The 22,976-nt window shown below is 41.6% G+C and overlaps 1 protein-coding gene across 1 annotated transcript in view; it reads left to right on the forward strand.

Moving 5' to 3' along the window:
* The window catches only part of GXYLT2 (glucoside xylosyltransferase 2), an 88,295-nt gene that overhangs the window by 20,915 nt on the left and 44,404 nt on the right, over positions 1 to 22,976 (forward strand). Inside the window, exons 4-5 of the mRNA XM_027121477.1 lie at positions 5,315 to 5,507; positions 12,836 to 12,967. Coding sequence (XP_026977278.1) covers positions 5,315 to 5,507; positions 12,836 to 12,967 — 325 coding nt within the window. The remainder of the gene's footprint in view (positions 1 to 5,314; positions 5,508 to 12,835; positions 12,968 to 22,976) is intronic.

Genomic DNA, 22,976 nt, shown 5'->3' on the forward strand with positions numbered 1-22,976 from the left:
AAATAAAAGGGACGGTGCTCCTTCAATGAGATGTCAGGGGAGGCCATTCTACTGTCCAAAAGAGAAGGAGGCAGCTTTGCAAAGAGCTAGGGAAGAACATTCCAGGTGGAACAGTTTGTGTGAAGGTCCAGGATATGAGCCCAGCACTAGGTGCTTCAGGTAGTAAGAAGGAAAAGGTGCAGGGTGTTCAGCTCACAAAACTGAAGGATCGGGAACCATCTGCTAAAGAGCAGATGAAGCCCCGAAGAATATTGAGGAACGGGGGTGAGGAGAAACACGGTGGCAAGAAGCTCAACTCAGTGAATGAAGAGAAGTAAACCGGCAGCTGAGAGATGACGGCAACACGGAAGGTGGAATAGCTGCGTCCACGGACTTCGCCATGGAGACATGGTCCACGTCTGGGCTCGGCAGTGAGAATCAAGGAGAAAAACAGCCCCTCCTCCTGCCCTGAGGCCCCTAGGACAGGGCAGGAAGAACAGCTGCCACTCGAGGGGTCTGCCGGGGAGGTGGCGTCCTCACAAGGCAGCATGTTTTCATTAAGGCAAGAGGTGAAGAGGAGACCGTGAGGAAAGGCAGAGGATAGAATGGGCGTTCCTGAGGGCTCGGGGAAGCGTTTGGGAGACAGAGGAGAGGTGAGAGGTCAGCTCAGATGATGAGTTCCTGGCTGGAGATGAACTGCAAGTGGTTGTAGTTTAAGTGTGTTTATGTGCGAACTCTGGGGCCTCACCCCAGACCCACGGAATCAGAATCTCTGTGAGATGGGGCTTCAATACTAACAAACACCTCCCGTGATGATGATATGCAGCCAGGTCGGGAATCCGCTGTGCGACATGGTATCTGGTGTCTCCTCCACCTATGAAACTGGTAGAGTGATGGAGATTTGATCGAGGTCCTAGTAGTGAGCTACAGAGAGGGAGTGGATTCATGGAGCATTTCAAGGATGACTCCCGGTGAGAATATGAGAGAGGCGGAGTGAGTCCAAGGTGATTGGAAACCTATTTTTAAGACCTACGTTAAGACACCTTTTTTTTTTTTTTTTTTTTTTTTTTTTCGCTTCCCGGGCCTTTCTCTGTTGTGGCCTCTCCCGTTGCGGAGCACAGGCTCCGGACGCGCAGGCTCAGCGGCCATGGCTCACGGGCCCAGCCGCTCCGCGGCATGTGGGATCTTCCAGGACCGGGGCACGAACCCGTGTCCCCTGCATCGGCAGGCGGACGCTCATCCACTGCGCCACCAGGGAAGCCTTTAAGACACTTTTGAGTGCTAAGTTGTAAGTTTATTTCAAACTGACTTAAGTAGAGGAGAATTTATTGGCTTGATCAATGAACTTCCAGGGTTAGGGTCAGTGCACCTGGATTCAGGTGCTCAAGTAATGTCACCCGAGATCTGACCCACCATCTTGTAGCTTTGCATTCTACTCTGCTGACTGCCTTCCAGGCTCCACCAGTGTGGTGGCCAAGGTGCCTGCCATCAGCTCCAGCCTCAGCAACAGGTCTTTAAAAATCCTGGGCAGCAAATGTCCACTCCAGTCTTCTTTTATAAAGTGTAAATAAGAACATAGTTAACCACCAGTCAGAGCAGGGGAAGTACAGTTCCCCATCTCCCATTTGCCACCAACACCTGGCGACTTAAGGGGTTAAGAAGTCCTAGGTTCACAGACTGGACTTCCCTGGATCCTTGCAGAGCCTTCAGGTGACATTTGAGAGGGGCTGAGTGTGCTGTTGGTAAGATCTCGTGAAAGGCACACCATTTCAGCACCCTTAAACTTGATTATTCCGTGTGACCACACAGCACAGACGCTTATTACCTGAAGCCCAGGATTTTTAATGTAACGTGAGAGGTAACACAGTAGGGGCAGCAAAGGTCTCGTTAAACCCCAGCCGCTGATACTTGAACTGCCACCAGGAGAGGCTTTTATTTGTCTTTTTTAGTACCTGTCACCAGACACCAAAAAAGATTGCAGGCCCCAGCCCCTGCTCTGTGTACCGTGCAGTCCTGTATCACTGAAGCCTGCAAAGAAAAGAAGTGGCCTGCTGTGCTGCAGGGAGGTGCAAGCTTTTTTAATCAAAAAGAAAAACAAAGTATATGTCAAATAGTTTGGGCGTACGAATAAAACAGACAATTACATCATGAATTTCTGTGAACCCTGCACTCATCTTAAGAAATAAAAACTTAAGTCCCTGGAAATAACCACTGCCTTGCCTTTGATGTTTGTCATCCTCATGCATGATGACTTTTGCTCCATATGTCTGTGAACGGCACGCAGTGCTGTTTTGCTGGTTTTCAAGCTTCATCGAAACGGTCTCATTCTATCACTATCCTGCTACAAATTGCTGTTTCTCCTCTTGATCCTTATGTTGACACGTGACTTTCTGAATTGTTCGTTTTCTCTGCTGTGTAGTATTCCACTTAACCTTGTCAAATATATTCATGATTCTCCTGTGCGTAGACAGAAGAGTTTTTTTCCAGCTTTTCACTATTATACACAGGGCTGCTGTGAGCATTCTTGTGTGGGTCCTGTGCAAACGTGCAAGAGTTTCTTCAGGTCACATATGTAAGGGTAGAACCAGAAGAGTGAGGGCGTATATATATATATATATCTTCACTCCTGATAGATGTTGCCAAAAGGCTTTCCAAAGTGTTTGGGTCAACTTACACTGCCACTAGCGGCCTCTGAGCTATCCCCCACCTCCATATCCACTCTGAGACGTGTATGGTCCAACTTTTATTTTTTATGTTTTGCCAGTGCGAAAATAACGTGGAATCTCTTTATTGTTTGAATTAGTATTTCCCTGATTACTGAGGTTAAAACTTTTAATTTATGTAAAAGCCCAAGGTGTAAAGCTAAACTAGGCCGAGTGGTTCTATTTGGGGGTGGGGTAATGGTTCGTATTTAAGACATCTAAGCTATTGTATTTATCATTTTAGTACCTTTGGATACCTGTGTTTTTAAATATTGAACATAACTTTAAGCAAGTGAGTTTGCATTTAATCTCTTTTGTAGCATACTTTGGCTGGTATTTTGACTGTCTTTTTTGTTAATTGACTGTGATTTTAGCATTATCTGTGACGCATCCTTCCCATCCCTTTACATACATTGGTTGGGAGTTGGCTTTAATAGCAGGTATGAAAACCCATCCATGAAGCTGAGGGAGAGAAGACGTCTGAATCCTGAAGGCAAGGGTTCTTGAGTTCACCAGGCATGCTCCTGATTTAGTGTCTTTGCTCTGACTGTCCCCTCTGCCTGGAATCTTCCTCACCCAGAAAAGCACGTGACTCCCTCCTGCCTTCCCCACCGTCAGGCAGTCGTTGGATCTCACTTGCTCAGTGAGGACGCCCCTAACTTTGCACTGTATAATATATTCCAGCCCATCAGCCACTCCTGTATCCCTCCTGGCTCTGTTATCTATTTCCTCCTAGCACTTACCACTGGATAACTTTCTATATAAGTTACTTAGTTATTGTTTGCTTTGACCATTATTCTTTCTTTGTCTTTTTCCTACCACCTGTAGAATGTAACTTCTGCAAGCGCAGGCATCTTGGTCTGGTTTGTTCGCTACTGTCTTCCTGGCACCTAGAACGGTGTCTGGCACATAGTAGGCACTCAGTATAGATTTGTGGACTAATAAATGGGCTGCAGTTAGCAAGGTAGAGAGAGCAGAGCATTTCTGAGAGACAGTGTATGTGCCAAGGCCCGAAGGCAACCCAGCATGGTCTCATGACTAGGAGTGAGCTGGAGAGCTGCAATATAAGTGTGACCGTGATTTTGCATGGCTGCCCATGCAGGCGGAGGGTGCTAGAGGCAGTTACAAGAGAGATAAGTAGGAGCCGCAGTCAGCAGTTTGGACTTGACCTTGAAGGCAGTCGGGAGCCTTACATGATTTTTATCAAGGGAGTAACACGATCCTTTGTGCATTTTTAGAAGAACGTCACTCTGGCACCCACAAGAAGAAATCATAGGATAGGGGTTAAGGATCAGACTGGAGACAGGTGGACCATCTAGGGGGCTGTCACAGCGATCAGGTGAGGGAAGTTGGTGATCTCCTCAGGTAGCAGCAGGGGCATGGAGAGACGTGGACAATTTCAGGAGATATGTAGGACAGCTCTACTTGTCTTTTCCTTCGATCCCCGAAATAACTAGAATCTCAGTGACTCCCCGAATCTGAGCTTAACTAAGCCAGCAGGCTGTGCTTCTATTCAGCATGCTCTTAAGTAATCAAACTGGAAAGCTATCAAAAGTCCTCCACCCACATCTTCAACTTTCCTCTTGGTGAAAGAAATCTGGAGCAAGGCTGCCTTTATTCGACCAAGCAGTGAATAATGGAGCAGCACGCTGATTGAACTCGAAGTTTTTGGAAGGAAGGTAGCATTCCACGTCCAAGTTCCCCTGGTCTCCAGATCTTTTGTGCAAGTAAATTAGTTTCATTTGTCTCAGGGCACCTTTTCCAGGCCAGCTTCTTCCAGCTTGCCTGCAAATGTTTCTCAGTGGTGTGTTTGAGGCTTGGCTGTGTCTCCTTGTCTGGAACAAATGTTTTATTACGAGGAAATAGCTGGATGATGATTCTGGACTTCTTGGACCCTATTCCCCTCTCAGCTGTTGACTGGATACTTGATACCTTGGTAATTTTCAGCTTAACCTGCCCCCTCTCCTGTCTGCTTCTCGTTAATATGCACTTCACACTAGAAGCTGAATTTCGTACCTACCAGCTCCGCAGTCTTGAGCGAGACATTTAGGATTAACACCTGTTTCTTTAAGACTCTCCCAAGATGGAATGGAGGCCCATGCGTTGTTTTCTTTGCTCACTTCCCGGGTGTGCATGATTTTCCTATGGTCCGGTGGTCATGCATTCCACTGCAAGCTAAAACCATCCAGATCATGGGAGTATCATGTTGCTCGTTTCACATGGGAAAGCCACCGCCCACCTTCCTCTTGTCCAAGTTGCGTTCAAATCTAATTTCCATGGCCCATGTGAGTGGGAGCTCCACAGCCCTGTGTCAGCTGTCAAGAGTTTAGCAATACCATTTCCAAACATGGGCCAGTAGGCAGCCAGCAGGCACAGACAGCTGAATGCTGGCGGAAAAAGCCTCAGACACCTATAGCAGTCCAAACAGTGACTCATCCTGCTATTGCCAGGATAAATATGGGAATAAACGGTATTTTTCCCTAAGCAGGAAGAATTGTCAAAATGCTTATCATTTTATAAAATATAACAGACTGTGCCTGTTCATGTTTTGAAACGTTCCAACCCTTTACTAGCTGTTTTGTTTTTCTTTTATGAGTTTAATAACAGCATTCACCTGTTTTTCTTCTTTCTAGGAGGCCTGGAGAACTCAGGAGTTTCCAAGCTGTGCTGCCCCCCGAGCTCTGGATCCACCTGGCCGTGGTGGCCTGTGGCAATCGGCTGGAGGAGACGCTGGTCATGCTCAAATCGGCCGTGCTCTTCAGCCACAGGAAGATGCGATTTCACATCTTCACCGAAGAATCTCTGAAGTCCGAGTTTGACAAGCAGGTGAATGTGCAGGAATTGTGGCACGCTGTTTACTGAGTGCAGACAGACTGCATTGCGGGAAAGGCATATCCTGTTTCCTAATTATTTTGCTGCATACCCAGCTGTGCGCCCATGAACCCTTGACTCCGAGCCTTACTGTTCTCATCTATAATATAGGGATAATTACACCCCCTGTAGAGAGACATGGTGAGGATTAAATGAGATGATGCACTTAAAGCACTTGACCCAGGGCTTCATCCCTCTTGGTGTTATTGACATTGTTCTTAGTGGGAGTCACGTAGCTAATTTTTATCTATGTATGTATGTTTTTTGAATGACAAATAATATACGCTCATCAAAATAAATTCCAACAGTATAGATGTTATAAATTAAAAAGGCAGAAGTCCTTGCTACGGTTCTTTCCCACACAAGAAACTGTCAGAGTCAACACTTGTGAGTGATTCTCCCATATTTTTTTTCATATGCAGGTGTGTGTGTGTTTACACATCTGTGTGATTGTGTATGTTTGTGAGTATACACGTATATTTGTATAAGTATAAACACATATATGTATAACACATGCACATGCACGTATTCTTTTATTTTATATATATAAATATATAATATACTTATTTATTATATTTATTTATCAAAACATATTTCTTTTACAAAATCCAAATCACTCTGTGTATTATTCTGGAACTTGCGTTTCCTCACTTAAAGCCATAGCATCAATATCGTTCCAGGTGAGGACTCATAGATTCTCACCTCATCCCTTTTTGCTGACGACACAGTCTTTTATCATGTGGCTGGGTCATCATTGATTTGACTCTTCCTGTACTGAGGAATAAGTAGCAGTTTCCTCCCGGTCCAGGAGAGCTTTGGAAATGCCTCTTCTCCCGGGGCTCGGTACGTGTGCGACTGCACACTGAGCTTTGTTTTCCTGGAGAGGCTTCTCTTGCGGTGAGTTCTTGTGCGCTGGCAGAGAGAGCAGCTCTTCTGTTTTGTATCTACCGACTTGTGTCACCAGGCTGCATCCTGCTACTGGGGTAGCCATGCTGATGAGAAAGGCCAAAGCAGCCTGTTGGGCAGAGAAAGAGTAATAACAGAAAGCTAGAAAACGTGTTATGTTTTCTCCAGAAAAAAAATCCCCTCGACATCCTCACCAAGAGAAGTCAGGGCAGAACAGTCTTGGGGCTTTGAAATTGATTGGAAAATGGCTTGAGGAAGGTCCGAGTCAGTGAAAGGGGCAAAGAAAAACATTGAAACACACATAGGTAGCTTCTCTGTGGTGTAAGGGGAATTATAATTAATAATAATAACAATAATAGTAGTAATAACAATTTTAAAAATAAAATAGCCTTTATCAAGGGCTTATGACTTATGATTTACTTTTACTTAATCCTCACAAGAATCCTTTGAAGATGGTAATAACCATGTCCCTATTTTACTAGCTGAGATCATTGAGACTCAGAGAGTCTTAGTGAGTAGCTCATCAGGTGTCAGTTCAAGGTTACTGCCTCAGACCTCCACGAACTTAACCACTATATCCTACTACCTCCCAAACTAGTAGATGGAAGTCTTGAATTCAAAATTTAGCTCCACTCTTGCTGTGTGATCTCCGGCAAGTCTTGTGGGCTTTTTGGACTTCGGTTTCCCCCTTTGTAGCTTGGGACCAGCAGAAGTGATACAAGAGATGCTTATCGATAATCTTGATAGGCTACCTCAGGCTGCAGTGACAGCTTCCAGAAAGCTCAGAGACTTTCCACATGCCTGCTGCATGTCTCATGCAGGCACAGCAGGGTCCCTGTCCACACGGCCCCCTCAGCCTGGGACCACAGTTGACAGAGACCATTCATGCACGTAGCTGCACCTGCTGGAACATTTGGCCTCTGCAGTTCTTGAGATGCCACTAAAGGAAAGATTGGGACTATCGGATCCCCACTGTGCTTTTCACTCCCTCAACTCGACAGTGACATTTCTGCTCCCATTTAACTGTCCAGAAGCAGTTGGTCACAAGGCCCACCCAACTCCAAGGGGGCTGAGAGGTATCCTACATGAAGGAATGGAGGAAAAGTGGCTATGGGTCAACACTAGTCAGGTCATGTACAATATCCATTGGACAAGTATTTATTGAGTACCTACTGCATGCTAGAAGTTGGGGCATGAGGACAGAGCAGAACAGAATACAGGCTTGGACTTAAAAAAGACAAGAGAAGGAAGATGTGTATGTGTAACTATACATGTGTAACAGATTGTGTTTTCCAAAGGGCCTCCTGTTATTCACACCTTTGTATATTTCCCTCCTGCACTGTCCCAGGCCTGGCCTGTGTGACCAGTAGCATAGGGAAGAAGTGATGCTATGTCACTTTTGAGATTAGGTTTAATAAGGCACTGCACCTTCCATCTTGGTTGCACTCTTTCTCTCTTGGAGGTCAGCTTTTAGGTCAGAGCAGCCCTTGCAGAGGCCCGTGTGTTAAGGAATGAAGGCCTCTTGCCGACACTTGTGTGCTTGAGCTTGGAGACAGGACCTCTAGCCCCATCCAGCCTTCACATGACTCACCCTCATGAGAGGTCCTGAGCTGGAACAACCCAATTCACAGATCCCTGACCCTAAAAAATGATATGAGTTAATGAACATTTGTGGTTTTAAGCTACTAGCTTTGGGGGTAATTTGTTATAAGGCAAGGGCTAATACAGATACGTCTACCTACATAATACGTATGTGTATATAAAATAGAGTATGCCAAATGTCCTGAAGCTAGATCATTGAAAGCATACAGCTTGTGCCTGGCTCTGTCTAGGGATGCCTGGCCCTGGAACCTGGCCACCATGCAGTGAGGAAGTCCAAACTCGCCCACACAGAGGAGCTGAGGTCCCCAGTCGGTAATTGACCTCCACCACCGGACATGTGAGAACGAGCCTTTAGATGATTCAAGCCCCCAGCCTCCAAGCCTTCTAGCTGAGGCCCCAGACATTGTGGAGCGGACTCAAGCCGTCCCTTCTGTGCCTTGTCTGAATTCCTGATCCTTGGATATCTGAGCATAATAAATGGTCGTTTTATACTGCTAAGTTTTGGGGTAATTTGTTATGAGCCATAGTGCCTGGGACATTATAAATTAGGAGCTAAAGTATGGGGAAATATTGCAGATACTTGTGAAGTTGAGCCATGTTTTACGTTGCCCTGCTGACTTTATCCCTCTGATGGCTTATTTCCTCAGTTCTTTGTTAGACCAGTGAAGCTCCATTGGCAAAGGAGATTATAATAGGGTGTTCACATCACCGCAGGGCATATGAAGTCACCCCTTTCTTTTCCATGCTGGGATCATGGTGCAAATTTAGATGTTAAATATTGGCTCTTCCGTAAGTCACAGAACTTTTCTCAGTCTCAATTTCTTCATCTGTATCAAGCAAAAATCTATAATAGACATACAAAAGGGACAAACGATTCTTGCTCTTCTTATTGCAGAGTGTAATTGTGAGGCTGAATCAGATAACCTATTTATTCTCTCATTCCACAAAGATTCCTTGGGACATCTCCCTGGGTTGGGCACTGTGTTAGCCCTGAAGCTATAGATCAGCAGCAGTTGGTTTCTGCTCAGCCACATGAGATGCTGGTGTGGAGGTGCAGGTTATACCATCCTTCTGAAGGTTGTCAGTTTCAACACTGAGGCATTGTGGGAATATCCAGAGTGTCTTGGGATAACTTCCGGAGATGCTCAGGGCCACACACCTCAGGGTCAAAACAAAACAAAACAAAATGCTAATTGCCATCATTATCCCTCTGGAAACGGCATTGTGGACGAGTTCTGTTAAGTAGAAATTTTTTTAAAGCTGCTTAAGTACACTGTCTGGTGGTATTTACTGTCTACGTTGTTGGTATTTAATATTTGAAAGTTTCATTTATTTTTGTCATCTCCCAGTATAAAAGCTGAAAATGCCAGCTGGTTGATTTCGTAGCTTCTCCAGACAGTTCAGGATCAAATATATGATTTAAGTTTGGTTAATTTGTGCTCCTGCCCCAGACTCAGAATCAGGAAATAGTGCGACACAGAAGCAGGGATGGCCACCAATCCGTTCTGGTGATAAGTGGGGCCCCATGGGGCATTGACATCATGTGTGTGTGTGTGTGTGTGTGTGTGTGTGTGTGTAGCTCTGACATAGGAAGAGGTGTCAACAGGAATTTCTAGTGGCTGGAGTCAGTATACTATTCAAATATAGACATAGGAACAAATATAAATGGACTGAATATTCCACTTAAAAGACATGGATCGGCAAAGGTGGATAAACCCTTCTAGAAGATAGGATGCTAAAGATCAAAGAGTCAAGGAAATCAGTAGACTATAGGACCTTCCCGTTCTCCTTCCAGGGATGATTTTGGGCTGTTGTGCAGTGGCACAGTTGTCCTGAGTATTTGTGCCCAGTGTCTGTTCTGATTGGTTGGTACTGTTGCACTGAATGTTCATGCCCAGTGTCAGTTCTGATGTGTTCGTGCACTTGTGTTGGGTATTTATGCCTGAAGATTTCTCTCCCAAATATCCATCTCAAAATTGCAAATTTAAAGTGCTCCCAATGGTGTGGTTTTTCAAAAAATTTTATGCGACTATATAAGCAATACATGTACGCTGTAAAAAAAAAAGTTATAATAGTGGACAGAGAGTAAAAATGTAAACTATCAAAAAAAAGTTATAAAATCAGAAATGAAAAAAATCAACCATCATATTAATGCTGAGGAGAACAATTTTTGTGTATTTATTTACATTTCTTGTCATATCAACATCAGAAATGGAATTATATTCTATATTTTCTATCACTGTTACTTATATTACTGAATTTCTTCTAAAATAGGGGTTGACCAGCTTTTTCTGTGAAAGACCAGGTAGTAACTATTTCAGGCTTTGTAGGCTGTCTGGTCTCACAGCTACTCACCTCTATTCCTTCGTATAAAAGCAGCCATAGATATACCTAAACAAATGGGTATGGCTATGTTCCAACAAAACTTGTATTTATGGACAGTGAAATTCAAATTTCATGTGATTTTCACATGTCACAAAGTGTTACTCTTGTTTTTATTTTTATTTTTTTTGCGGTACGCGGGCCTCTCACTGTCGCAGCCTCTCCCGTTGCGGAGCACAGGCTCCGGACACGTAGGCCCAGCGGCCATGGCTCATGGGCCCAGCCGCTCCGCAGCATGTGGGATCTTCCCAGACCGGGGCACGAACCCGTGTCCCCTGCATCGGCAGGCTGACTCTCAACCACTGCGCCACCAGGGAAGTCCTCTTGTTTTTATTTTTTTCAACTATTTTAAAATGTTTAACCCATTCTTGGCTTGTGTGCTATTTGTAGCAGGCTGGGTTTGGCTCTTCCACTACCATGTTTTGCTGACCTTTTTCTGCAACATTGTCACTAGTAGCTGCATAGTATTCTGTTGTGTAAGCCTATCCCAGAGCTTATTTCACCAATTTCTTATTTACCTTGTTTCCTATTTTTCACTGTTACAAACAATACTACAGTAAACAACCTTGTAATAAGTGTGTATGTACTTTTGGAATTTTTCCATAGGATAAATTCTCAGAAGTGGAGTTACTGTGGCACTGGGAAGGCATTAACTAAAAAGAATTAAGAAGATACACAGATACATATGCAAATAAGCATATGAAAAGGATGCTCAAGATCACATGTCATTAAGGAATTGCAAATTAAAATGATGAGATACAGCTACATACCATTAGAATTGCTAAAATCCATAACACTGATAACACCAGATGCTGAAGCGGATGTGGAACGACAGGAGCTCTCACTCATTGCTGGTGGGAATGCAAAATGGTACAGCCACTTGGGAAGATGGTTTGGCAGCTTCTTAGAAAGTTAAATGTAGGCTGACCATACAATCTGGTAATTGCATTCCTTGGTATTTACCCAAATGAACTGATAAACTGTCCACACAGAAACCTGCACATGAATGTTTAGAGCAGCTTTATTCCTAGTCACCCCAAACTGGAAGCAGCCAAGATGTCCTTCAATAGATAAATAGGCAAGCAAACTGTGATATGTTTATACAATGGAATAGTGGTCAGTGATAAAAAAAATAAGCTGTGAGGCTACAGAAAGACATGGAGGAACTTTAAATGCATATTGCCAAGGAGAAAAGCCAATCTGAAAAGACTGTATGCTGTGTGATTCCAACCATATCACATTCTGGAAAAGACAAAACTGAGAGACAGTAAAAAGATCAGTGGTTGCCAGTAGTTCAGAGATGAAAAGGAGGGAGGAGGGATGAGTAGATGGAACAGAGGGGATTTTTGGGGCAATGGAACTATGCTGTATGATACTCTAATGGTAGACACAGAACATCATGCATTTGTCAAAACCTGTAAAATTACACAACACAAAGAATGAACCCTAATGTAAACTATGTATTGATATTGGTTCTTAACAATGTATTGATATTGGTTCATCGGTTGTAACAAACATACCACAGTAATGCAAGATGTCAATGATGGGGAAACTGGGGGGTGGGAGGGGAAGGAGAGAGGGTATATGGGAACTGTCTCTGTACTTCCTGCTCAATTCTGTAACCATAAACCTGCTCTGAAAAATAAAGTCTATAAATTAAAATAATTTTATTATAAAATTAATTTATGCAGACAAAGTAATATACACTGTCCATAAAAGTCTTAAAGAACACAGAAATATAAACTTAGAAAATGACACCACCACCACCTCCTCCACAGGTACCCACGTTTAACAATTAGGCGCCTATCTGTTCAGATTTTTCTCTACGTGTAAGCGTATGCATATATTTTTCCCTGTAAGATAGAACCTTATTATACATTTCGTATTGTACTTTGCTTTTACTAAAACCTAACTATATATTGTAACCATTTTCTCATGACAGCACATATAGATCTACTTTAACTGTACATTAGTCCACCGCGTAGTTCCATCGTAATGCGTCTTCCCGATTCCTTATCGTTGAGCATTGAGTATTGAACAAGATTTTTTTGCTTGTTTGTTTGTGTTTATTACAAACTATGTTTCGGTGAAAGTCCTTGTGCGTCTGTCTTGGGATTTACTGTTACTAGTCTCTAAATTGCCATCCTGGAAGTTTGTTTAAATTTACCCTTGCAGTTTAGGTGCCAGTTTCCCATCATCCTTGCCAACTCTGGGTGTTATTTTTTAAAATCTTAGCAATGGTCTTTTTATTCAGTGAGCATAAATTGTGGTGATAAAATTAGACTTTCTTCGTATGCTACCTGAATAATTTCCACCTGGCCATGCAGAAGATTTAGGTGTTTTTCATATTTCTGGGGTCTAATCACCCTCCCCTGACCTTCCATGTTTTTCAGCTACGACAGTGGCCAGACTCATATACAAAGAAGTTTGAGTACAGAATCTACCCCATCACATTTTCGGTTGGAAACCCTCAGGAATGGAAGAAATTATTCAAACCGTGTGCTGCCCAGAGACTCTTTCTTCCGGTAGGAACACCTGCTTTTAATAAGATGCTGCTTGGGAGAGAATTGCTCTTGGAAACATCATGGAATTAACTAGGGTGTGTTTAGAGACATTTTAATTACAGTGGAAAATGTGTTCCTCTTGGTTTCTGTAGTTGATGCTCTGAGTCTTCAGGGTGTAGAGAGAGGGTCCCTGTGGTTGAGAAATTGTCTTTCCCAAAGATTGAGGGACTGAGAGCATCCCAAGCATGTCTTGGATTATGGGTCTTTGTGACTATGGACGCACCAGTTACTAACTGTGTGGACCTCACTAAACCTCTTAACTTCTCTAAGCCTCACTTTCCTCCATAAGCTTGGCACATAGTTGGTGCTCAATAAGGGTTATTCTAGATTATTATTATTTCTCTTATAATAATAACTATTTCTAGATGTAGCTATGCTAGGGGATAATTCAGAGAAGGTCCAGAGTTCTGGTTCACCTTTTCCATTTTGAATTTTCACATTGAATGTTTTTGTTTCCTCCTTTAAAATTCTAAATAGAAAAATCACCGAAGATATTCCAAAACTGAGAATATCACTGAACAAAGATGGCAGCTTTGAATTGTGAACTGTAACCTTGACATTTGTGAAGGTCATGCCTTCAGTAAACACTTATTGAGCACCCATTAGGTGCGAAGCCCTGGCTTAGTGATGGCGATATGGTGGTGAGCAAGACAGTTGTGGTCTTTTTTTTTTTTTATTGGAGTAGAGTTGATTTACAATGTTGTGTTACTTTCCGCTGTACAGCAAAGTGAGTCAGTTATACATATATCCACTTTTTTTTTAGTTTCTTTTCCCATGTAGGTCATTATAGAATATTGAGTAGAGTTCCCTGTGCTACACAGTAGGTCCTTATTAGTTATCTATTGGTCTTGCCTCCTTGGAGTTTGAGTCTAGCAAGGCATTGAACAGGTAATTAGAAATGTGATCCATGCTGAGGTGGAGAACAGAGTCTCATGGATGTATGTAACATGGGGTTCCACTCTGGTCTCGGGGATGTCTAGAAGGTTCTCTCGAGGAATGGCTTTTATGCTGAGATGTGAAAGAAGGAGTAGTAGGGGGTCACTGAGAGACTAGGGTGGGTAATGAGAGAAAAGAGTTCCAGGCAAATGGAATAGTAGGTACAAAGGGGCCCTACTGCAAAAGTGGACAGGAACACGTTTGAGAAGATAGAGGGTCCAGTAACCAGAAGATAGAGCACGGTACGATAGAAGAGGTCGGCAGGGGCTGGAGCTTGCAGGCTCTGTAAGCCATGTTGGAGTGTCTGGTCTTTGTGTTAAGGGCAGTGAGACGCCATTGAACAATTCTTAACACGAAAGTGAGATGATCTGACTTGGGTAATACAGAGGACTCACCGGTTCATTGCAGTGTGGACAGTGGAATTGCTGAGGCCAATTAATACCGACTTCGGCCATGGCAGTTGCCTTAGAGATGGATGCAGACCGTGCCTGAGGAATAGAATTACCAGTCCCCATGACTGGCTGGCTGTGGGAGTTGAAGGGGAGAGGAGGTGATAAAGATCTCACCCAGGTTTCTGACCTGAACAGCTATGAAGGTTGATCTGTTTGAAATTGCCAGTATCCAGCTACTTATGACCTTCAAAAAAGGCAATTTCTTATAGTTCAGCCTACAGAATGGATGGCAGTGCTATTTAGAGATGGAAAAGGCTAAAGAAAGACCATTATTTGTAAGGCAGAAGATGAGTTTAATTTGGGTCATATTTTGATTTCGAGGTGCCTGGGAAACAGCCACACAGGGAGGTCTTACCATCTGTTGGTCTGAAATCCCAAATAGCAAATGGCAGTTTTAGCATTTCCTGTGCAGAACCTGTGAAAAAAACAAGGCCTGGCTGTACTCTTGGTGCTGATTTGCTGCACAAGCCCATTCACTACTAAATGACTTATTTTTCACATGCCACAGCCTTTTATACCGGTTGTGAGGTGGGATTCATTGCATTAAAATGGGAGTAAGAAAAGACTTCCCCAAATCAGAACCAACATCTCCAGATTGGTGAAATGAAAAGTAACTACTATTTGAGAAGACGAGAGAAAATCTCAGGCTTCTGCTTCTTATCTCTGTTTTAGGGGAAAAAAATATTAGAAATCCCAAGTTATTTTTGGAAAATTGTCTCCCCAACGTATGCAAAAAAATAGTAGCAACCCAGTAGAACACATTTGCATCTTCCCTGACCTTGAATTGTGACTTGATTGCCACTACTAAAAAAACAGACCCACCACATGATGCTTTTCATTCATTCCCAGCTAAACAAGTCTATTCCATTTTGAATGACAAATGAGTGCTGGCATTCCTTATCTGCTTTTGATAATGGAAATTAGCCCTCCTTAAAAATAATAAAGACAGATTGCAGTTGACAGGACATTTACCTTCCCTGAGTTGTATATCATAACAGAAGATTATAAACATTGAGTTTCTGGACATCAGTGAGATATATTGATCCTCAGGGTAATTTGAAATAAAGTCTAGGTGATGCTTTCCTTGGAATTCGTCTCTGTAAAACCAGACCCGTGTGCTGCCGAGGCACCGCAGAGGAGATGGAGATTCTAAAATGCAGGGACTTCCCTGGGGGCACAGTGGTGAAGACTCCGTGCTCCCAACGCAGGGGGCCCAGATCTGATCCCTGGTCAGGGAACTAGATCCCACATGCATGCCGCAACTAAGAGTTCACATGCCACGACTAAGGAGTCCGCGAGCTGCAACTAAGACCCGGTGCAACCAAATAAATAAAATAAAATAAAATGCAAACATTCTAGCCCTGGTCAGTCGGTTGACTGAGAATCACAGTCTTACCTCTTTTCTTTCTTTTTTAAAATTTTTTTTATTTTTAATTTTTATTTATTTTTGTTTTTGGCTTTGTTGAGTCTGCTGCTGCGCGGGCTTTCTCTATTGCGGGGAGCAGGGGCTACTCTTCGTTGCAGTATGCAGGCTTCTCATTGTGGTGGCTTTTCTTGCTGCGGAGCAGGGGCTCTAGGCTCGCGGGCTTCAGTAGTTGTGGCTCGCGGGCTTTAGAGCACAGGGTCAGTAGTTGTGGCGCACGGGCTTAGTTGCTCCACGGCATGTGGGATCTTCCCGGACTAGGGCTCGAACCCGCGTCCCCTGCATCGGCAGGCGGATTCTTAACCACTGCAGCACCAGGGAAACCCTTACCTCTTTTCTGAGGGAGTGTCATCTACCACAAACCTGTAGATGAAACCCTTTCTCAGGTAAGATTTTACTAATCAGAGCATGTGTCTTTGCAACTCAAGACTGTTAGATTCTCAAGTACAATTAGTGGAATTCAGATCCCACCAATTCAAGATTTATGAAGTCCTAAATCAGTGGATGCTTACTTTTCTATTTCTGTGAATGGTGGATCTAAGGACCATTATTAGTGCAAAGTAAACAGCAGATGACTTGATTAAGCTCCCTAGACTGCATTCTGCTTTCAGGTAATTCAGAAGCTCAAAGTATTTAAAACAATATGCCAATCACAAATAAATCAAACCTGTCAATTAAAACTGACCTTGGAGGACTTTTCCCTTTTTTCCTTAGTGAAGGCCAAAAGCCTTTATTCTATAAGAATAATTGAGTTTTGTGAATTCACATCACCTTTTCCTCATTTAATAGGAATTGGTGAGATTGCATAATGGATCTCTACATTTTGTTACACACTGTGCCTGTTTGATTATAAAGACCTGTCTTCTCAATAATGTGCTCCTCTGGAGATCCTAGAGATATTTAAAATATGACAAGAGATCACTGGATTGCAGAATCTACAGAGACTTTATTGGCAAGCGGTACCAAACATGGTAATATGAGGTAGGTTAAGGCACTTTCCAGTCATCCTCCAGAGAAAGACTTTTTTAACCAAGTTTTGTAAGTTCCAGGATTATAATAATGTCTGATGCCTTGCTCATAAAACTTGTCATAAGTATCCACATTCAAGGAAGGAGTTAGGGAAGAATATTATCAAGAGAGATTGGATAAAATTGCTCACAGTCTTGAACTATAAATACATCCTGAGAATTTCTAACTCTTATGTTTCCAACAAACTTGTCCCATGCTTTAATATGTCAAAGTAGTAGTATCCCAAATCAGCAAAAATCTTAATTACCTAGATTTTCTATATCACATCAAGGGCAACAACATAAGTCTTCCCTCTTTCTACTTCTAATTTGTTAAACAGGTCTTTATCTGGTTCAGATATTTGGAAAACTGTATGCTTACCAGAAATGTTCTAATAAGTTTGCCATAGACCGATGGAAAAGAGAGGTTTACCTGACTTATTAGAACTTTTTATAATTAAAGTTAGGCTTCTGTATTATTGTTAATATTATACCTCAGAATTAGCAATTAACATTGAGACTTCCTTGGAAACAACCCTTTGGGTAGCAACAAATATTGACAGGCGAATAGGAACGTATTAAAAATGCTTATTAAGAGGAACATCAGCTAGAATCATCATAAATGATGTCTATCTATTTCTTCAAGCACTCAGAGGCCATAGATTATCAGGATGAGATTAACTACCTAAATATCACATGAAAATGACCCTAGATACTAATTTTGTTGAACAAGCTTTCCACAGTACTTATCGTTTACTCACACATTATTAAAAGTTTGACATTCAGGGTATTAGTTACAACTCTTGGTTACATGTGAGAGGAACTCCATTGCAACTAGCTAAGCAAAGAAGGCAATTTATTCACTTATCTGACCGTGGAGTCCAGATCAGAGGGCTCATCTCAAGCACAGCTAGATCCCAAGGCTCCTATAATGCCACCAGGGCTGTGTCTGTCTCTCTCCCCGTCCCTTGCAGGGCTCGCTCTGTGAGAATGATGACTGCTTGAAGCAGCCTGAGAGACAAATTCTAAAGCTTAGCTACTGCAGCAGAACAAGAGCCTGGCAGGGTGGTGACATCTGAAATGGTGGCATGAGAGCTCTGGAAACTGTTCCCCAGTGAAACAAGCATAACTGTGAACATTATTTTTAAAACAACTATCTAGAGTCTTTGGAAATTGTCCTAAGGACCTAAGCACATTAAGAAACAGATTTCTTACTCAAGAAAATCTACTAAAACTTAATAAGGAAGAGCAAGAGTCTGTGACACTTGAATCATGACCCACTCCCTCCCTCTCCCCTTCTAGCTCTGCGTGGTGGAAACCCAACTCTAGACAATTCAGTCAAGAACACAGGGATCCTCCCAGCTCCCAGTTGAGGGCTATGGTATTTCCTTGGGAGGGGCAGATCATCAGCATTTCTCCTCTCTACCAGCTATGTCTTACAGAACTTAAATTTCAGGTAAGTATGTCCACGGGTTCAGAGGCTCTGTTCATTAAGAGAAAGCTTCATGAGAGCAACAAGCTAAACGATAGGCTAGTTAGTTTACAAGGGAGACCCAGGGAAAGAGACAAATAAAAACTGCACTCCTGGTGTCAGAACAAAGTTTAAATACCAGCTTCAAAAACTATCCCTGCAAATGGGCCAGAATTTAATGGATCATACTGCAGGATCAACTTGTGCTCAGGCCATTGTCAAAAACAGTAGAGCAGGGCTTCCCTCCCTGGTGGCGCAGTGGTTGAGAGTCCGCCTGCCGATGCAGGGGACACGGGTTCGTGCCCCGGTCCGGGAGGATCCCACGTGCCGCAGAGCAGCTGGGCCCGTGAGCCATGGCTGCTGGGCCTGCGTGTCCGGAGCCTGTGCTCCGCAACGGGAGAGGCCACGGCAGTGAGAGGCCCGCGTACCGCAAAAAAACAAAAAAAAAACCCAAAAAAAACAGTAGAGCAATCGGCTGGCAGTTAGTGAAGGCTGATAGCTGGGTGTAATACCAGCAGAGATGCACAGCCTAAGAGGATGATTAGAAGAAGCGTCCATCAGAGAGAGCCCTGATAAAACCACTGTCATCCTGGGTGACTGTGGACATGCACAAGGCTGCACCCACTGAGGAAAATCATCATAGGTTTCACACAGTGGATAAAGTGGGCTTCACGGAAATAGCCCAGTCAAGATACTAGACAAATAAACAAGCAAACAACATGAACAAGCCCTGTGTGTTGAGTTGGGGCGTGAGGTGGGCAGGGGAGGGTTACCCAGAATTGCTAAAACATCCTAAAACGCATTATCATGCTAAAATATATTAACGTGCTAAAAATATGCTCTAACTTTTTTTCAACAAAAAAATATGAGGCAGGCAAATAAACAGGAAAGTGTGATTCATTCACAGGGAAAAATGCAGGCAGCAGAAGCTGGCTGGTGAGAGGACCCCGCTGTCAGATTTAGTAGGAAAAGACTTCAAAACAGCCATTGTAAATATATTCAGGCACCAAAAGGCACCTGTGCTTAAAGAAGTAAAGTAAGATGTGATGACAATGTTTCATAAAATTGAGACTATCAATAAAGAAATTTAAATTATTTTTTTTAAAAAAGAGCCACATGGAAGTTGTGGAGTTGAAAGGTGAAATAACTGAAGTGGAAAAAATCATTAGAGGGGCTCACTATTGATTTGAAGTTAAAGGAGAAAGAATCAGTAAACTTGAAGATAACCAATAAAGATTATACAATCTGAAGAACAGAGAAAAATAACAAATAAAATTGAACAGAGACTCAGAGATGTGAAACACCATCAGATCCACCAGGACATGTATGATGAGAGCACCAGAAGGAGAGGAGAGAGAGAAAGGAATAGAGAAAAAAAATTTTTTTGAAGAAATAATGGTTGAAAACTTGCAAATTTGATGAAAAACAATCTACACATCAGAAATCAACTAACTCCAAGTAAGATAAACTCAAAGAGATCCACACACAGATAAATCATAGTAAAAGTCCTGAAAGGCAAAGACAAAATCTTATAAGCGGCAAGAGAAAGATAACTTGTCACATGTAAGGGAACTCCAATGAGATTATTTGCTGACTTCTCATTAGAAACTATGGATGCCATAAGGCTATGAGATAACATTATCTGAAGTGCCAAAAAGTAGGGGGAACTGTCAACCAAAAACCTTATATCCAGCAAAATGATTTTTAAAATGAAGGTGAAATAAAGTCGCTCCCAGATAAACAAAATCTGAGATAATTCATTTACAGCAGAACCACAAGAATAAAGGCAGTTCTTCAGGCTGAAAGCAAGTGACTCCAGGCAGTGATTCAAAACTCACAATAAAAAAAAAAAAAAAAGAGCACCAATAAAGGCATTAATGCAAAAGACAATATAAGTGAGTATTTTTTACCCTTTATTCTCTGGATTGATTTTAAAAACAATTGTATAAAACATTATGTATATAATAATCATGTGTTGAGCCTGTACCATAGAAATGTAATATAAATATATAAATATAAATATAAATATAAATATATATATATATAATAGCACAAAGGAGGTTGGAATGGAGGAAAAATTGTATGGAATAAGAAAATGACACCAGATAGTAACTTGAATCCACAGGAACAAATGAAGAAAATTAAAAATGGCATATGAAAAAGTTAATATAACGAACTCCATAAATATATACTTGCTCTTCTTCCTCTCTCAGCTTCTTTAAACACATAAAATTGTAAGAAGTAGCAGTTATACTGCTGGGTTTGTAACAGTATAGACGTAATATGTACAACAATGTCATAAAATGGAGAAGAGGGAATAGAATTATATATGACTAACATTTGTATATCTCACTGGAATGAAGTTAGTATAAATCTGAAGTGTATTCTGATAAGATATATATGTTAATCTCTAGGGCAACCGCCAAGGAAATATCTCAAAAAATATGGTGAAAAAATGTATTAAAATGCTATGTTAGAAAATACTCAGTGCAGAAGAAAGCAGTTAAAAGAAGACTACAGGAATAAAAAAGACATGCGATATTGAAAACAAAAATTAAAATAGCAGACATAAGCTCAACTGTATCTATAATAACATTAAATAAGAATGGGTAAAATTCCAATCAAAAGAAAGAAATTGCCAGAGATAGATGATAAAGAATACAATCCAACTGTGTGCTGTTTACAGGAGACACACCTTAGATTCAAAATACAAATAGGTTGGAAGCAAAAGGATGGAAAAAGATATGTCAATCAAACAGCAACCACAAGAAAGCTGTAGTGGCTATACTAGTATCAGATAAAATCGAATATAATATGCAACATTATTAGAGAAAAACAGAAACATTTTATAATGATGAATGTGTTAGTCCACAAAGAAAATATAACAGTTGTAAACATTCATGCACCTAACAACAGAGCCCCCAAAATACTTGAAGCAAAAGTTGACAGAATTAGAGGGAGAAATAGGTAATCCACCAGTAAGAGTAGGAGATTTCAGTGCCTCACGTTCAATAATGGATTAAGCAGTAGTCAGAACATCGACAAAAGAATAGAAGACTTGAACAACATTATAAACCAGCTGGACCAACAGCCATCTGTAGAACAGTCCACCCAATACCAGCAGAACACACATCCATCTGAGTGCATATGGAGCGTTCTCCAGGATAGACCATATGTTAGGCCATATAAAAGCCTCAGTAAACTTGCAGAAACTGACAAGCTAATCCTAAAATTTATATGGAAATTCAAGGATCTTTGAAGTCAATAAGCCTCTAGCGAAGTTATAAATAAAAGAAATGACACAAATTACTCATATCAGAAATGAAAAAGGGGCATTACTACAGATTCTTTCTAATGGACATTAAAAGTACAATTAAAAAAATACTATGAACAACTCTTATGACCACAAATTTAATAACCTAAATGAAATGGACCAATTCCTTGAAAGACGCAATCTGTCAAAACTCACCCAAGAGGAAACAGATGTTCTTAATAGGCCTATATCTATTAAAGAAATTGAATCAATAATTAATAACCTTCCAAATAGAAAGCACCATGCCCAGATGGGTTTGCTGGTGAATTCTACCAAACATTTAAGAAAGATGTTATACCAGTTCATAGAAATAGAACCTTAAATAGATCAATGGAACAGGATAGAGAGTCCAGAAATAGACCCCCATAAATACAGTCAATTGATCTTTGACAAAGGCGCAAAGGCAATACAATAGAGCAAAGATAGTCTCTTCAACAAATGGTGCTGGAACAACTGGACGACCACATACAAAATAATGAATATAGACACACGCCTTACACACTACAAAAATTAACTCAAAATGGATCATGTAAATGTAAAACGCAAAACTATAAAACTATTACAAGATAGCATAGGAGAAAACCTAAATGACCTTGGGTATGGTGATGTCTTTTTGACAACAGTAAGGACACGATCCATGAAGGAAATAATTGATAAACTAGACTTCATTACAATTCAAAACTTCTGCTCTGTGAAAGACAATATCAAGAGAATGAGAAGACAAGCTACAGACTGAGTCAAAATATTTGCAAAAGACACACCTGATAAAGGACTGTTACCTAAAGTACACAAAGAAGTCTTAAAACTCAACAACAGGAGTATAAATAACCTGATTTTAAAATGGGTGAAAGACCTTAACAGACGCCTCATCAAAGAAGATAAACAGGTGGCAAATAAGTATATGAAAATGTGCTCTGCATCATATGTCATCAGAGAAATACAAAGTAAAACAACAGTGAGATACCACTGCATACTTATCAGAATGACCCAAATCTGGCATACTGACAACACCAAATGCTATCAAGGATGTGGACCAACAGGCATTGTCATACATTGCTGGTGGGAATGCAAAATGGTACAGCCTCTTTGGAAAGCAGTGTGGCAGTTTCTAACAAAACTAAATCTATGCTTACCATATGACCCAGCAGTAGTGCTCACTGGTATTTACCCAGAGGAGCTGAAAACTTATGTCTACCTGCACTTGGATCTTTATAGCAGCTTTATTTATAATTGTAAAAACTTGGAAGCAACCAAGATATCCCTCATGAGGTAAATGGATAAACTGTGGTGCACGCAGACAGTGGAATATGATTCAGTGCTAAAATGAAATGAGCCAGCAAACCATAAAAAGTCACGGAGGAATCTTAA

The sequence above is a fragment of the Aethalodelphis obliquidens genome, unplaced genomic scaffold (genome assembly GCF_003676395.1).
Source record: "Aethalodelphis obliquidens isolate GAN/ISIS:26980383/991018 unplaced genomic scaffold, ASM367639v1 scaffold22, whole genome shotgun sequence".
Lineage (NCBI taxonomy): Eukaryota > Metazoa > Chordata > Mammalia > Artiodactyla > Delphinidae > Aethalodelphis > Aethalodelphis obliquidens.